General features: G+C 40.0%; 1 protein-coding gene across 5 annotated transcripts in view; it reads right to left on the reverse strand.

Annotated features, from left to right (window-relative positions):
* mcph1 (microcephalin 1) overlaps positions 1–15,733 on the reverse strand; it is a 49,793-nt gene extending 34,060 nt beyond the window's left edge. Inside the window, exons 1-8 of one of the 5 annotated variants that reach the window (XM_021580958.2) lie at positions 15,642–15,733; positions 1,538–1,605; positions 1,357–1,448; positions 1,139–1,257; positions 812–896; positions 435–546; positions 230–361; positions 23–106 (exon numbers count right to left, since the gene is read on the reverse strand). In XM_021580958.2, coding sequence (XP_021436633.2) covers positions 23–106; positions 230–361; positions 435–546; positions 812–896; positions 1,139–1,257; positions 1,357–1,448; positions 1,538–1,580 — 667 coding nt within the window. In that variant the 5' untranslated portion in view covers positions 1,581–1,605; positions 15,642–15,733. Of the gene's footprint in view, positions 1–22; positions 107–229; positions 362–434; positions 547–811; positions 897–1,138; positions 1,258–1,356; positions 1,449–1,537; positions 1,606–1,731; positions 1,970–15,437; positions 15,612–15,641 lie in introns of those variants that run through there. The other 4 variants (XM_036960422.1, XM_021580959.2, XM_036960423.1 and 1 more) reach the window with 4 other exon arrangements.
* Between the last annotated feature and the right edge of the window lie 1,872 nt (positions 15,734–17,605).

Raw genomic sequence — 17,605 nt, forward strand, 5'->3', positions numbered from 1 at the left:
CATCTTATGTCCAAGTACTTACACAGTTGTTGCAAAAAAGAGCAGGATGGTGTATTCCCAAGAGGAGGCTTGAGCTCAGGTGATAACCTAGATTTGATCTGTGAAGCTGAGAGAAATCATTAACTAGAGTTGCCACATATCTCAGCTCTTTCACAGACTCTGGCCCATGTTTTGCAGGTGCAAAACATACTATAAAAGTCAAACAATTGGCCATAGACATAAAACATACCTGTCGGGGAGAGGTTTTCCCTTTTTTCTCTCATTTCTTTCAGGCGCTGTGCCATGGACTCAGACCTTTTCATAGAAGGACTGTAAACTATTCCATTCTCTTCATCGATAATGTAAGGGGACACATCTGTAACTATACAGAAATACATTTCAATATGAAACCACATCCACGCACAAAATGTCAGCCATGAGGAGAGATTTCTTACTAAGAGGTGATTTTGGCACTAGGTCTTTGATCATCTTGTCCAGTTTTTTTTTCAAGCGCCTGTCATTCTCAGGGGTCCTCTGAGGGGTGTCTCTTGGCTGCATACAACGATGCTGTATGAAAGAAAATATATAATATTATTTTGTATTTGGATGAATCTCATAAAAATACTTAAGACCCTTTCAATAAACACACTTATTAAACCAATAGACAAATTATTCATGTTCTTTGGCAAAAAGTCCTTGCTCAACTATTACAATTTTTAAGAAATAAAATAAATATAGTTTAACTCCAGACAGCCAAGTAGTTGACAGTGATCAAAGAAAAGTTATGTACAGTAATTATTTTAACCTAGCAAAGAATTGTACATTTGCTTACCACCCTTTTCTTGAGTGCTGGATTAACTTCATCATTTAATGCCGGACACAACTCTTCATTAACATGTTCACCATCATCTTTACATCTGCATTAATAAACAAAAACAACATGAGTGATAAGATAACAGAGCGCCCAACTATTTTATTTGTCAGTCAGTGACACCTTGTGGCTGGTGTAATAATTGCAAAAATTGCAAAAAAAATTGGCCATATCACTAACTTGTCATCACCAGACCAAAGTATATTGAAGATACATTGTTGCCATTGCTGTGATCATGCACTTTAAAGAAAATAAAGAATATACACAGAAATTAAGCTTGAGGTTTACCTGGCCACCCAAAGGACAGACACAAGTTTCACACCAGTCTTCTTGGCTTTATTCCAGGTGGCTTGATGGCCATTTTTAAAGACTACGTGGGTGACTTGTTTATTGAAGGTTTTTGATACCTGGAATTATACAGGGAAAATCACAATGTGAAACGGCACATAGTAAAAACAAACTTCTGTGTAGTTAGTTAGCAGTGTAGCTATAAAAGGGTAACACACCTCAACTCCCATATCCTGCAGCTGCTGGATGAATGGTTTAGAGTAATTCTCTGTTTTACTTGATGACCACACGTCAACGTAGGCAACAACATCTAGAGGAAAGATCAAACCCCCATACTTAATTCACATATAGCTAGTTAGGCAAGCTATTCAAAGCATGAAAGGTGTACACATAATTTACCTTTTAGAATAGCAGCACAGTTAGGCCTACTGTTTGAGGTCATTTGAATCTCTTACTGAAGGATTTCCCTACAATCAGAGAAAAATAAGTAACCAAGTTAAATTTAGGGAAGGAAAGTGCAAAATGCTGTGGGGGACGTGCTTCTGGCAAGCAACAAACCATCTGATGACATGTAATGTTAAGGCTACACCTACATGCAAACTGAAACTCATAGCTAGCTTGCTCTCCAGAATCTAAGGCATTATTAACAAGTCATGCTGTTTTATCCCAAAGGTTCTCAGCTATAAGGCCCGCCGGCTATGATTTTGCCGTCCCAAACGCTTAGGTAGTAAATGGTTGTCGGATGACTTGGCTTGTTCAGTGTGACAGGGTCTAGGTCTGCCAATTAAGTACAGCTACACGTGTGGTCGTAGGCTCCGACAAAGTTCTGGCAACATCAGAAATGTCAAGCCTTTATCGTGTATGCCCTAGTGTGGTTGGTGTTATGAGCCGATCCCGGTGACTGACCAATAGGAACACGGCCCTAATTATCTTGTTCAGCCTACTACATGACGTCTTAAAATTAGGCTACCTAACGGGATTTTGTAAAGTCACAAAATCGGCAAATCAAAATAAAATGTTCTTCCACAGTGACCATTTCTTTCTGAGTTCAGGCATATGAAGCATGCATGTGAAAACTATTTCTAAGACGCATACTTCCAGCATTTTCAAACTCACTTCACTCGCGGATATGCATAGAGTGAGGCTTGCGCTGCTTTGATGGAACATACACCGCTGCAGTTGACATAGCTTACGTCGGCTGACATATTCTGTGATTGGCATGCGAGGCTATGACGACAAAACTGAAGCAAATCGTACAGGTTGATATCAAGATCATGATTTGGTAACATTGCACAATGTGATATGTCATAATTGTAAAATACTAAATCTGACGTAGTGTGGGAACGACTCATTGTTAGTGCGCAGACATGAGCATCTCGTCATTATACACAGATCTATGGTATAATTGGGAAGGTGCAGAAATAACCCACATCCATGTTCTCCTTTTGTTAGGTATTTTCATTATTAAACATGCAATGAACTACATGGAGGGAAAAGTACACGGACAGAACTATTGTTAATGGGTATGCACAAAACAAGAGAGCTCAACATTACATTTAAACTACTCAAATCAGTGACGTCTCTGATGGGCATTGACTAGAGCAGTGGAGTCGGTAGTTTCTGACGTCGCTATGCGCGGGATAGCTGAGAGGTGGGAATCCGTAAGAGATGATCTGTGCCTAAACTGCTCAAAAAAATAAAGGGAACAAACAACACAATGTAACTCCAAGTCAATCACACTTCTGTGAAATCAAACTGTCCACTTAGGAAGCAACACTGATTGAAAATACATTTCACATGCTGTTGTGCAAATGGAAAAGACATCAGGGGGAAATTCTATGAAATTAGCAAGACACCCCCAATAAAGGAGTGGTTCTGCAGGTGATAACCACAGACCACTTCTCAGTTCCTATGCTTCCTGGCTGATGTTTTGGTCACTTTTGAATGCTGGCGGTGCTTTCACTCTAGTGGTAGCATGAGACGGAGTCTACAACCCACACAAGTGGCTCAGGAAGTGCAGCTCATCCAGGATGGCACATCAATGCGAGATGTGGCAAGAAGGTTTGCTGTGTCTGTCAGCGTAGTGTCCAGAGCATGGAGGCGCTACCAGGAGACAGGCCAGTACATCAGGAGACGTGGAGGCCGTAGGAGGGCAACAACCCAGCAGCAGGACCGCTACCTCCGCCTTTGTGCAAGGAGGAGCACTGCCAGAGCCCTGCAAAATGACCTCCAGCAGGCCACAAAATGTGCATGTGTCTGCTCAAACGGTCAGAAACAGACTCCATGAGGGTGGTATGAGGGCCCAACGTCCACAGGTGGGGGTTGTGCTTACAGCCCAACACCGTGCAGGACATTTGGCATTTGCCAGAGAACACCAAGATTGGCACATTCGCCACTGGCGCCCTGTGCTCTTCACAGATGAAAGCAGGTTCACACTGAGCACGTGATAGACGTGACAGAGTCTGGAGACGCCGTGGAGAACGTTCTGCTGCCTGCAACATCCTCCAGCATGACCGGTTTGGCGGTGGGTCAGTCATGGTGGCAGAGTAGCCTAGTGGTTAGAGCGTTGGACTAGTAACCGTAAGGTTGCAAGTTCAAATCCCCGAGCTGACAAGGTAAAAACAGGCAGTTAACCCACTGTTCCTAGGCCGTCATTGAAAATAAGAATTTGTTCTTAATTGACTTGCCTAGTTAAACAAAGATAATTTTTTTTTTTTTTAAATGGTGTGGGTCGATGTCCTCAACACGCCGTGTCACTGTTCGTCTTGACAGGGAAACATTTTCAAACAGCTCTTTCTTGTCGGGGCAAAGTATTGCTGCAGAGTCAATTAAACATTCTTTAATGAATTTGCCCTCAGCGAAAGGCTTGCTATGTTGAGCAATTTTGTGCGACAGTACATAGCTGGCTCTCGCAATTCCATCGTTTGCTGAATGCAGTTGTGAAAAGTCCTTGCTGCTTTTGCAACTGAGAAAGCAACACTTTCGATGCACTTGCCCTCTGCTCAGAAGACATATTCCTATATTTCTCTGCATGCTTCGTTTGGAAGTGTTGGGACAAATGGTAATCTTCAAGACAGCGATGCTCTCTTTGCACACAGCTTTCCCTGATACCTCAAAGAAATTGTTCGATGCCCACTCTTGCTGGAACACCCTACATTCACTGTCTACTTTCCTTTCCTTTGAAAAACTAATTTTTGTTAAAGCTTGGTTGCAAATGGGTCTTCCAAATGGACAATGACACCAAGCACACTTCCAAAGTTGTGGCAAAATGGCTTGAGGACAACAAAGTCAAGGTTTTGGAGTGGCAATCACAAAGCCATGACCTCAATCCTATAGAAAATTTGTGGGCAGAGCTGAAAAAGCGTGTGCGAACAAGGAGGCCTACAAACCTGACTCAGTTACACCAGCTTTGTCAGGAGGAATGGGTCAAAATTCACCCAACTTATTGTGGGAACGTTTGAGGAAGGCTACCCAAAACGTTTGACCCAAGTTAATCAACTTAAAGGCAATGCTATCAAATACTAATTGAGTGTATGTACCTTTCTGACCCACTGGGAATGTGATGAAAGAAATAAAAGCGGAAATAAATCACTCTCTACTATTATTCTGACATTTCACATTCTTAAAATAAAGTGGTGATCCTAACATACCTAAGACAGGGAATTTTTACTAGGATTAAATGTCAGGAATTGGGAAAAACTGAATTTAAATGTATTTGGCTAAGGTGTATATAAACTTCCGACTTCAACTGTAAGTATATTTGAGCAATTACATTTACTTTTGATACTTAAGTAGTATTTTACTGGGTGACTCACTTTTACTTGAGTGAAAGTAAAGATATGTTAATAGAAAATTACTCAAGTATGACAATTGGGTACTTTTTCCACCATGACTTTTCTCCATCCTGAAATGCAAGATAAACTTTAAGAAAAACAGGAAATGTAGCTGTTCACATTATTGCTATGATAAACATTAGAAATATGATGGCCATGCCTAGGTTTTTTGCAAAAAAACTTCTTGCTTTTTCATTGTAAGCTCATTTACTTGTGTGGCTGACAGTCAAATACTGTTGCACTTCTGTTGTCATCTGATGACAATGAAGCTATTTTCTGCCGAATGTGTTGCACTAATGTATTTTCTGTGAAGGACAACTACAGTGGGGCAAAAAAGTATTTAGTCAGCCACCAATTGTGCAAGTTCTCCCACTTAAAAAGATGAGAGGCCTGTAATTTTCACCATTGGTACACTTCAACTATGATAGACAAAATGAGAAGAAAAAAAATCCAGAAAATCACATTGTAGGATTTTTATGAATTTATTTGCAAATTATGGTGGAAAATAAGTATTTGGTCAATAACAAAAGTTTCTCAATACTTTGTTATATACCCTTTGTTGGCAATGACAGAGGTCAAACGTTTTCTGTAAGTCTTCACAAGGTTTTCACACACTGTTGCTGGTATTTTGGCCCATTCCTCCATGCAGATCTCCTCTAGAGCAGTGATGTTTTGGGGCTGTTGCTGGGCAACACAGACTTTCAACTCCCTCCAAAGATTTTCTATGGGGTTGAGATCTGGAGACTGGCTAGGCCACTCCAGGACCTTGAAATGCTTCTTACGAAGCCAGTCCTTTGTTCCCCGGGCGGTGTGTTTGGGATCATTGTCATGCTGAAAGACCCAGCCACGTTTCATCTTCAATGCCCTTGCTGATGGAAGGAGGTTTTCACTCAAAATCTCACGATACGTGGCCCCATTCATTCATTCTTTCCTTTACACGGATCAGTCGTCCTGGTCCCTTTGCAGAAAAACAGCCCCAAAGCATGATGTTTCCACCCCCACGCTTCACAGTAGGTATGGTGTTCTTTGGATGCAACTCAGCATTCTTTGTCCTCCAAACACAACGAGTTGAGTTTTTACCAAAAAGTTATATTTTGGTTTCATCTGACCATATGACATTCTCCCAATCTTCTTCTGGATCACCCAAATTCTCTCTAGCAAACTTCAGACGGGCCTGGACATGTGTCCCCCTGCTTAAGCCAGTACGTCTGGCACTGCAGGATTTAAGTCCCTGGCGGCATAGTGTGTTACTGATGGTAGGCTTTGTTACTTTGGTCCCAGCTCTCTGCAGGTCATTCACTAGGTCCCCCCCGTGTGGTTATGGGATTTTTGCTCACCGTTCTTGTGATCATTTTGACCCCACGGGGTGAGATCTTGCATGGAGCTCCAGATCGAGGGAGATTATCAGTGGTCTTGTATGTCTTCCATTTCCTAATAATTGCTCCCACAGTTGATTTCTTCAAACCAAGCTGCTTACCTATTGCAGATTCAGTCTTCCCAGCCTGGTGCAGGTCTACAATTTTGTTTCTGGTGTCCTTTGACAGCTCTTTGGTCTTGGCCATAGTGGAGTTTGGAGTGTGACTGTTTGAGGTTGTGGACAGGTGTCTTTTATACTGATAACAAGTTCAAACAGGTACCATTAATACAGGTAACGAGTGGAGGACAGAGGAGCCTCTTAAAGAAGAAGTTACAGGTCTGTGAGAGCCAGAAATCTTGCTTGTTTGTAGGTGACCAAATACTTGTTTTCCACCATAATTTGCAAATAAATTCATTAAAAATCCACCCCTTCGTTGCCCGGGCGGTGTGTTTAGGATCATTGTCATGCTTTGTCAAATTTTTCTCATTTTGTCTGTCATAATTGAAGTGTACCTATGATGAAAATTACAGGCCTCTCATCTTTTTAAGTGGGAGAACTTGCACAATTGGTGGCTGACTAAATACTTTTTTGCCCCACTCTATATATACATGATCACTCACAAAAAACACGACTTTCAATGTAAAACGCAACCAATCAATACATAGCTGGACTCACCTGCTCCCGCTTTCTCCATTGTGCTATTGACAAAAACACTTGACTGGCTCAACTGTTCTGGAAAACTATGGTAAGCTTCATACTGTAAAATAATATGACCGGTGAAGTGAAAAATGTAATCTGTTTTATCTCCTAACGTATTGCACAATTTGACTGCAGGTATTTACTTAAATTGTTAAATATCCAAATGTAAGGAAAAATGTTTTTTTTTAATTGTTTCAACGATATAGAAAAACCATCCCATGGCTATTTCAAAATACCCCAGTACTCTGCCCAAGCCTACTTGGCTGGCCACTCAACGACAATACATTTTGAATGCACCAAACAGCAATGCTGCATTCAATCGCACCGGTAATCCATGCAGTACAAAAAAAATGAAAAAAATGTTACACAGGGCTCGACATGAAAATTGTTGGGCAAGGGAATTATAGATTTAAGTTGTAAGGAAAAAAATAATTATGTACACAAAATCAAACAATTGGGCTGATCCGGATGCAATGTTTTGCTCACTGTCCTCTCAATTTCTGCAGAGCCCATGAGAGTTTCATTATTGTAGGCCTGCATTGACAGGTACGAGCAGTCTTTCAATCATGCAGTCGCGAGTTGAGTTTGAGATCAAAGCAAGCCACATTTGCTGATAATTTCCATTGAGTCACTTGCAAATTTTTTGATGATAATTGATGGAGTTTTTTGCCCAGTTAAAGCAATGAAAATCCTGGAAAGGTAATGGTATGTGTATCACCTGCATGTGTGCCAATCCAAAACATTGTGTCGCTTGGCTGTTTTTATTATGAACACATTTTTATTATGAACGCTTGGCTGGTTGTTATCTCGCTAGTTAACCATTTAGCATTCATTAATGCATCATTGTTATGTCCGATGTCCTAAAATAACTTCACACAGCACTTGTGTATAACCGCAAATGACCAGCCCGTTGATAAGGGTGCCTTCTATTGTCAATACCAGTTATAATAATGGTTATTTTGTGAAGTTGTTATTTGCATAACTTTTCATTCACCTTTTTGGCCATTGTGTTACAGACCATTTTTTATTTTTGGACAAGTGACTTGAGCTTTTGGACAAAAATAAATCAAATCTGTCCTGTTACAACAACCTAAAGCTACCTTTTTTGTTATTTTAAGTAATTAAATACTTTTATTTTATTTTAAATTGTACCTTTTTAATTTTACCTTTATTTAACTAGGCAAGTCAGTTAAGAACAAATTCTTATTTTCAATGACAGCCTAGGAACAGTGGGTTAACTGCCTGTTCAGGGGCAGAACGATAGATTTGTACCTTGTCAGCTCGGGGGTTTGAACTTGGAACTTTCCGGTTACTAGCAGCATATTATGCACATCTGCAAGCAAAGCAGCAAAGACTGGACAAATATTGTGGGCATTATAAAGGGACATATTTTTTCTAATAAAACAATGGCCAGTTTGGGTCCCCCGCAAAGTCGTTGTGATTTTTAATATGGCCCGTGTGCTGATCGAGTTTGACACCCCTGTGCTAGCGAATCTATTTATGTAGCTAGATATTTATTAAGCAAGCTAAAAACCCAGACTCAAGTTAGCTAGCTAGCTGCTAGGAGGATGTCATGTCATTGGAGGAGTGGGTGAGAGTGTCTTAATTTTCCCCCCTCATATAATTTTTGGGTGGCTACAGCTAGAGATGCAGGTGTCATTTTGTTAGCTAGCAAGAAATGTGAATCGCTTTGCTAGCTAGGCTGAACTTGTTATCCACAGTTAGTGTATCTCCTAGTTATCAATCAAATGTATTTGGCATTGATCAAATGGGCAGGTAGGCAGGCAAGTTCCCATTCAGTTGTCACAACGTGGGTTGAGACAAGCATGTATTGGCAGGCAAACTGCAGAAGGACGAGCAGGCTACTATTATCTAGCTGAAAAAGTTGAGGGTTTTTCTAATGTTGCCCAATTTGATTTTTAGCTCATCTCACTCTGGCTAGCATTAGTCGTTGATCTTGTTGATGTGCATAGGCAACTGAGGGAGAGAGTCTACCTTTTCATGGTTGTTTTGGTCAATAGGACTGAAGTTCCCAAAATGTAAGAAGACTCCCGTGGTATTTACATTTGTAGAAATCCATTAACCTCTCTGGGATATGTGGATCACTAGCGTCCCACCTGGCCAAAAGCCAGGGAAAATGCAGAGCGCCAAATTCAAATAAATTACAAGAAAAATCTAACTTTCATTAAATCACACATGCAAGATAGCAAATTAAAGCTACACTTGTTGTGAATCCAGCCAACATGTCAGATTTCAAAAGGGCTTTTCGGCGAAAGCAAACGATGCAATTATCTGAGGATAGCACCTCCGTAAACAAAGAGAGAAACCATATTTCAACCCTGCAGGCGCGACACAAAACGCAGAAATAAAAATATAATTCATGCCTTACCTTTGACAAGCTTCTTTTGTTGGCACTCCAATATGTCCCATAAACATCACAAATGGTCCTTTTGTTCGATTAATTCCGTCGATATATATCCAAAATGTCAATTTATTTGGCGAGTTTGATCCAGAAAAACACCGGTTCCAACTTGCAAAAAGTGACTACAAAATATCTCAAAAGTTACCTGTAAACTTTGCCAAAACATTTCAAACTACTTTTGTAATACAACTTTAGGTATTTTTTTACGTAAATAATCGATACAATTGAAGACGGGATCGTCTGTGTTCAATACAGGAGGAAAACAAACTGTAGCTAGCTTTCTGGTCACCCGTCTCTATTTAACAGTACACTTCAAGTGACCCTCGTTCAAGAGGGTCGTACTTCTTCATTACACAAAGGAAAAACCTCAACCAATTTCTAAAGACTGTTGACATCCAGTGGAAGTGATAGGAACTGCAAGAAGGTCCCTTAGAAATCTGGATTCCCAATGAAAACCCATTGAAAAGAGAGTGACCTCAAAAAAAAGTATCTGAATGTTTGTCCTCGGGGTTTCGCCTGCTAAATAAGTTATGTTATACTCACAGACATGATTCAAACAGTTTTAGAAACGTCAGGGTGTTTTCTATCCAAATCTACTGATAATATGCATATCTTATCTTCTGGGGATGAGTAGCAGGCAGTTGAATTTGGGCATGCATTTCATCCGGACGTGAAAATACTGCCCCCTGTCACCAAGAATTGTATTTTGTTGCTTAGGGCAAACGTTTTCTAATGATCTAAAGTCACGCTGTTGCTAATGCCTGTAAAAACACAGTCAATTTCAAAGTGAATTTATGGCAGGCCCGTGTGGAAAATGGCTTATTTTTATATCGGCTTACTGTAGCTCTGATTGGCTATGGCACATCTGTCTGTGTTGACTCAGGTCCTGGACAAGACAGATGTTTTTATTTACTGCAGTGTATATTAAAACGTCCAAACGCATTGCCGCCTTCCCACTATATTACAATCGAATTTTCACAAATGCCTTACTATATTTCCAAACGTTCTATGAATTTCTGAGAAAAAAAAAAAGTGTTATTCTTCCTGGGGGTGTATACGAAGATATTTTAACAAGACTTCATGTTTGTGCTATGTTTGTGCTATTTTGTTCATTTTTTTGCGTTGTTTGTAACATATTTTGTACATAATGTTGCTGCTACCGTCTCTTATGACTGAAAATAACTTCTGGACATCAGAACTGGGATTACTCATGATGAACCTTTAACCTCTCTTGGGTAGGGGGCAGTATTTTCACATCTGGATGAAAAGCGTGCCCAAAGTAAACTGCATGTTACTCAGGCCCAGAAGCTAGGATATGCATATAATTGGATAGATTTGGATAGAAAACACTCTGACGTTTCTAAAACTGTGAAAATAATGTCTGAGTATAACAGAACTGATATGGCAGGTGAAACCCCGAGGACAAACCATCCCCCCAAAAAACAATTTCAGCCTTCCACTATTTTCAATGGCTGTCACTTTAATTATAAAGTGAGTCCTCCCAGCTTGCAGTTCCTAGGGCTTCCACTAGATGTCAACAGTCTTTAGAAAGAAAGAGTTTCAGGCTGTTTTTTTTTTAAAATGAGCCAGAAATGTATGTTTTTCTAGGTGGCTCCCATTTTGGCTGTAGTGTTTCCAAGCGTGTGAATGTGAGCGCGTTCATTGGTATTTTTCTCCGGTAAAGACAATAACGATTCTCCGTCTTGAATTTGATTGTTTATTTACGTATTAGGGGACCTAAGGTGTGATTATAAACGTTTTTTGACTTGTTTGGAAAAGTTTATTAGTAACGTTTGGGATTAATTTTGTATGCATTTTGATGGAGGGAAAATAGGTGGATTATTGACTGAAGAGCGCCAGCTAAACTTTTTATGGCTATAAAGAAGGACATTATCGAACAAAAGGACCATTTGTGATGTAACTGGGACTTTTTGGAATGCCAACGGAAGATCAAAAGGTATTTCTGACTTTCGTGTCACACCTGCCTGGTTAACTTCTTGCTCCTACTTGAGACGCAGACGTCTCAAGTAGGCACCTGGAAATGCAAATGCGCTACGCTAAATGCTAAATGTACTCGTTAAAACTCAAACGTTCATTAAAACACACATACAGGGTATTGAATTAAAGCTACACTCGTTGTGAATCTAGTCAACAAGTCAGATTTTTAAAATGCTTTTCGGCGAAACATGAGAAGCTATTATCTGATAGCATGCAACACCCCAAAATGCCTGAAGGCGACGTAAACAAAAGAATTACACAAAAACGCAGAAATAAAATATAAAACATTCATTACCTTTGATGATATTCTTTGTTGGCACTCCTATATGTCCCCATAAACATCACAAATTGGTCTTTTTCCCGATTAAATCCGTCCATGAATGCCCAAAATATCAATTTGTATAGCCTGTCTGCATCACGAAAAAAGCTCTCTTCCAACACGCAACGTCATGTTTAAAAATTATATAAGTTGCCTATATTCTTTTACAAAACACTTCAACCTACTTTTATAACCCAACTTTAGGTATTTGTAAACGTTAATAAGCGATCAAATTGATCACTGGGCGATCTGTATTCAATAGCAGCTACAAAAGAAAACAGTGTCCATTTTTCAATCTTCCAAAATCGATTGAGGTAGGCTGGATGGAATCAAGGATCTATTTGTAATGTCTCAAAGGATTTTTGTCAATGAAAATTACGTTTTTGGCGACATCGTGTGGAAGCTGTAGGAATTGCATCCGGGTCCATATTAAATTTGGTTTCCTTTAAATAATCCATGAAAGGGGCGCATGGATACTTTAAGATTTCAGTGACCAGTTTTTCTTGCGCTTTTCGATGAAACACACGCTCTGTTATAGTCACAGCCGTGATTTAACCAGTTTTAGAAACTTCAGAGTGTTTTCTATCCACACATACTAATCATATGCATATACTATATTCCTGGCATGAGTAGCAGGACGCTGAAATGTTACGCGATTTTTAACAGAATGTTCGAAAAAGGAGGGGGTAGGATAAAGAGGTTAAAATATGTTTTTCATGGTTTTGTATGCGGGGAGCTGTCTTCAGATAATCGCATGGTGTGCTTTTGCCGTAAAGCCTTTTTGAAATCTGACAGCGGCTGGATTAACAAGAAGTTAAGCTTTATTTTGATGTATTACACTTGTGATTTTATTTAAGTTAAATATGTATAATTATGTAGTTTGAATTTCGCGCTCTACAATTTCACCGGATGTTGGCCAGGTGCCCATAAGAAGAAGTTAACGAGTCCGACAAGAAAGATATACTGCTCTCCAGGGAACAGGCACAGATCCCCGTCATTTACATGAAGTAATGACGGAGGAAAAGAGGGCGCAGATCGGGCTGCCTTTTGAGAATCCGTAGGCGTGCAAGTAAACTCCCACTACCATCAATTCTACTTGCTAACATGCGATCATTGGAAAATAAAACTGATGACCTACGATTACCCTAGCAAAGGGAGATTAAGAACTGTAGCATCTTATGTTTCACCGAGTCGTGGCTGAATGACGACGCGAATAAGATAGAGCTGGAGGGATTTTCAATGCACCAGCAGAACAGAGAAGCTACATCTGGTAAGACGTGTGTGTCTTTTTGTCAATAACAGCTGGTGCCACGATGTCTAATATTAATGTCTAATATTAAATAAGTTTTGAGGTATTGCTCGCCTGAGGTAGAGTATCTTGATAAACTGTAGACCACACTATCTACCAAGAGAGTTCTCATCTTTATTATTCGTAGCCATCAATTTACCACCACAGACCGATGCTGGCACTAAGACCGCACTCAAACTCTATAAGGCCATAAGCAAATAAGAGAAATCTCACCCAGAAGTGGGACTTTAACACAGGCAAACTTAAATCAGTTTTACCAGCATGTCACATGTGCAACAAAAGGGGGAAAAAAAAACTCTAGACCACCTTCACTCCAGCCCCAGCCCTATATTTGGCAAATATTACCATAATTATATCCTCTAGATTCCTGCTTACAAGCAAAAACTAAAGCAGGAAGTACCAGATACTCGCTCAATACAGAAGTGGTAAGATGACGCGGATGCTACGCTACAGGACTGTTTCGCTAGCACAGACTGGAATATGTTCCGGGATTCATCCAATGGCATTGAGTATAATACCACCTCAGTCATCGGCTTAATCAATAAGTGCATCGATGACATTGTCCCCACAGTGACCGTACATACATATCGCAACCAGAAGCCATGGATTACAGGCAACATCCGCATCAAGCTAAAGGCTAGAGCTGCCACTTTCAAGGAGCGGAACACTTATCCGGACGCCTATAAGAAATCCTGCTATGCCCTCAGACGAACCATCAAACAAGCAAAGCGTCAATACAGGATGAAGTTTGAATCCTACTACACCGGCTCTGACGCTCCTCGGATGTGACAGGGCTTGAAAACTATTACGGACTACAAAGGGAAACCCAGACATGAGCCTACCAGACAAACTAAATGCCTTTTATGATCGCTTCGAGGCAAGAAACACTAACGCATGCACGAGAGCACCAGCTGTTCTGGATGACTGTGTGATAACGCACTCGATAGCCGATGTGAGCAAGACCTTTAAACAGGTCAACATTCACAAAGCCGCGTGGCCAGATGGATTACCAGGACGTGTACTCAAAGCATGCGCGGACCAACTGGCAAGTGTCTTCACCTGACATTTTCAACCTCTCCCTGACTGAGTCTGTACTTATTTGGCTTCTAGCCTACCCCCAAGCCATAAGACTGCTGAACAATTACTCAAATTGCCAACGGACCATTGACCCCCCCCCCCCCCATTTGTTTTGTACACTGTTGCTACTCGCTGTTTATTATCTATACATAGTCACTTCACCCCTGCCGACATGTACAAATTACCGCTAATTTGTACCCCCGCACACTGACTCTGTACCGGTGTTGTGCCAGAATTCTCCCCCTTTCTCGTTCTTCATTGCTGCCACTTGCTTGCTAGTTGAGATTTCTGCTCTTCACTCCATTGTCAGTTTAGCCTATGTCTCACTCATCTTAGTAACGGAAAGAATTTGTCTGCAGTTTGGCTATTTGTTTCATGTGTAAGTGGCGGTTCTAGCTTGTATAGCGCCCTGGGCGAACCCTACCTTCAGCACCCGCCCATGTCGCCAGTACCTAAATCCGCTACTGATCTGTATTAGTCTATAAATAAATCTCTTTGACAAAATTCGTCATCTCTCCCATGTCTTCTTCGACTTGTATTTTTGAAAGTGTAAGGATAATAATTCAGCCATTTATTGCTTGCCAACATTTTACTCCCTCTGTTTAATATAACACACATACATTCATTATTCATTTCGGTTGCCTATCCCTGACGTGAAATTTGTTCTATATTAAGTATTTGACTCTGATATGTGCCACAGAAAGTATTTGACTCTAGCCACAAAATTAAGAAAATTAGAAGGGGGGAGGGAAATTCTGGCAGGGGGAGGCACAACACCGGTATCTCCTTTATATATCCTCGTTATTGTTATGTTACTGTAGTTTATTTGGTAAATATTTTCTTAACTCTTCTGCACTGTTGGTTAAGGACTTCACGGTAAGGTCTACACTTGTTGTATTCGGCGCATGCGACATACAGTTTGATTTGTTGCTAAAACGCTTTCAGTTCCACGATAATATTAGCATGTTCTAATCAAAAACAGATGTAATTCAGTCTCCCCCAGATAGCATACTCTAAATGTCATATTAGCATGTTCTAATCAAAAACAGATGTAATTCAGTCTCCCCCAGATAGCATACTCTAAATGTCATGCCCAAATAGTATCTTCAAACCAAGAACTCGAACGTGTAACCAAAGATGTATACAACTCATTCTGTCTGTGGTGTAACATTAACGTTTACGTATTTCTTTGACGGCTAGCAAATTCACATAACCTTGAGTCCGAAGATTTCTAGCAAAGTAGCTAACAATAGCTAACTTCCTAGATTGTGAATGCAAATCGTACCATAACGATACTTAGCAACTTGACAAAAAGGTATGAGTGCCAACGTTGGCTAGCTACTCTGGCTAAACAAAGCAATTTAGCTAGTATATTCCGACTGAGTGTGTCAACAATATCAAACAGATCCAGTACTGTCACCCAGCCAGTTACTTTTATAAAGCATGTACTAAAACTGTATGGCTTTAAAAAACACTGTTCGATACTTACAATCTTGAGACTTTCCGCGGGTGTAATTTTATGACACAAGGCATGCTGGGAAATAGACGACGTACGAACCTGTCATTGGTTGGTCTGAAATATACAGTAATATACATTATTAGCTAGCTAGATTTGTGGGTCTTTTAACAAGATCACGATAGAGCATTTATGAGAACGATAGCTTTTGAAGCCATAGCCTACCCCTCTGGATATAATCTCCTCTCCTCATTCTAGCTTTCACTTATCTGATGTCCCCAGACACCTCCTGACAAGCTGTTTTGTGTTTCAACTAATATCTCTGCGAAACAATGCATTTTTTTTGTTGGAACCAGGGCCCTTCAGAAATAAGAATAGGCCTGCATGTTAATTTAGTTAAAAATGTATTTCGTTGGCACGTCTCAAAAGCATACTATGAAAGGCTGGTGAGGCTGGGTGATGGAGTTGATTGTTCTAAATTATCCATGCAACACTGGCATCTGGAATCACAATACCTGCCTGACTATCATTCTAATTCTAATTCTTTTGGATATGAATGCACTCATTTGCATAAATAGTTGCCACATTTGTGCTCATACTGTGCTGTGCTTGTTGGTTGGTGAGACATTTTTACTCTCTTGCTCCAATTAAGCAAATTGCATTTCAGGTGTGAAATTCCAATTGTACATGTTATCTAATGAGAATAATGAGAAACAGTTGAACATTTTTAGAAAGTAACTAATGTATTCAGTGCAGTCTCTCTGTGAAAAAAATGTGAATTATGAGAGTTCATATAAAGCTAAGTAATGTGCAGGGGACACAACCATCAAAAGGTTGACTGTCAATCCAATAATCATTATTACATTTCCCTCTCCATACAAAACCAAGACAATTTTGGCAAAGGGCCATGGAGAAAAGTCTCAAAATGCATTAGCTCAGATTGATTGATAATTTAGATGTGATGCAATCGCAGGTGCATGGCACTGAGAAGCTTTCCATCACTCATACTCATTAGCAGGGGTAATGCTAAATTGATTTTCAACTACTCTATTGGATTCATAGACCCTAACATAGAGCAGCACATGTGCAGCTCTTGCCCAAGCAAACAGCAAGACAGTACATACAAAAAACGTTTTTTATACAGTTTATCATATTTTTATAATCATCTATTTTGAATGTTTTTTGAATGACCCTCTATGTAAAGATTTACTAATATAATGTAACCTTTTATCCACCTTTTATTTAGCAGTTCATCAAGGTGATACCATACCTAATATGCTGTAACCTCTTGCCAGTAGAGGTCTCTATGTCTCCAGCTTGCCTCAACATTCTGCAGTGGATGATTGCTGTGTGTGTATTGAGGTGTTGATTCTATTTCACAGTTCATCAAGGTGATACCATACAGTGTACCAAAGACACATTGTCTTTTTCATAAATATTAATAAATCAAATATTAATCAAATATTTTAGCTTGATTTAGCTTTTTCACTTCTGGGACTATTCTATTGGTTCCAGAATACCAGGCAAATTAAATCAGAACATGTATTTATTTGACCTATGTCTGGAGTCTTTGAGTAGAAATACAGTACCTCTGGTATTGTGCTTAGGCAAACATCTACCTGTTTCATGGAGAGAAGAATGACATTATTTACATAAATCTCTAAAATGGTCAGTGTATAAAATAAATAAAGATGGTTGCCTGAATGTGCTACCACCGACAGCATGCAGTTATCTCCTCATGCACAATTCACCTTGACATGATGACAACACAACTAATAGCATTTTTGTTTAGAGAACTTTGAAAAATAAAGCTAATTGACAAAGAGTTCCACTGTAACAGACACTAAGTTGGATGACATCAACGAGGATCTTCTTCAATGCCAGAGATGGAAAGAACTTAATCCAGCTATGAAAGCTGCCATAGAGTGTGGGGACATTGCTTACAACCGCAATGACAAGCTCATTGTCCAGAGTTTCCAGGTCAGTAGCTTCAGCCC

Source organism: Oncorhynchus mykiss, chromosome 23 (genome assembly GCF_013265735.2).
Source record: "Oncorhynchus mykiss isolate Arlee chromosome 23, USDA_OmykA_1.1, whole genome shotgun sequence".
NCBI lineage: Eukaryota > Metazoa > Chordata > Actinopteri > Salmoniformes > Salmonidae > Oncorhynchus > Oncorhynchus mykiss.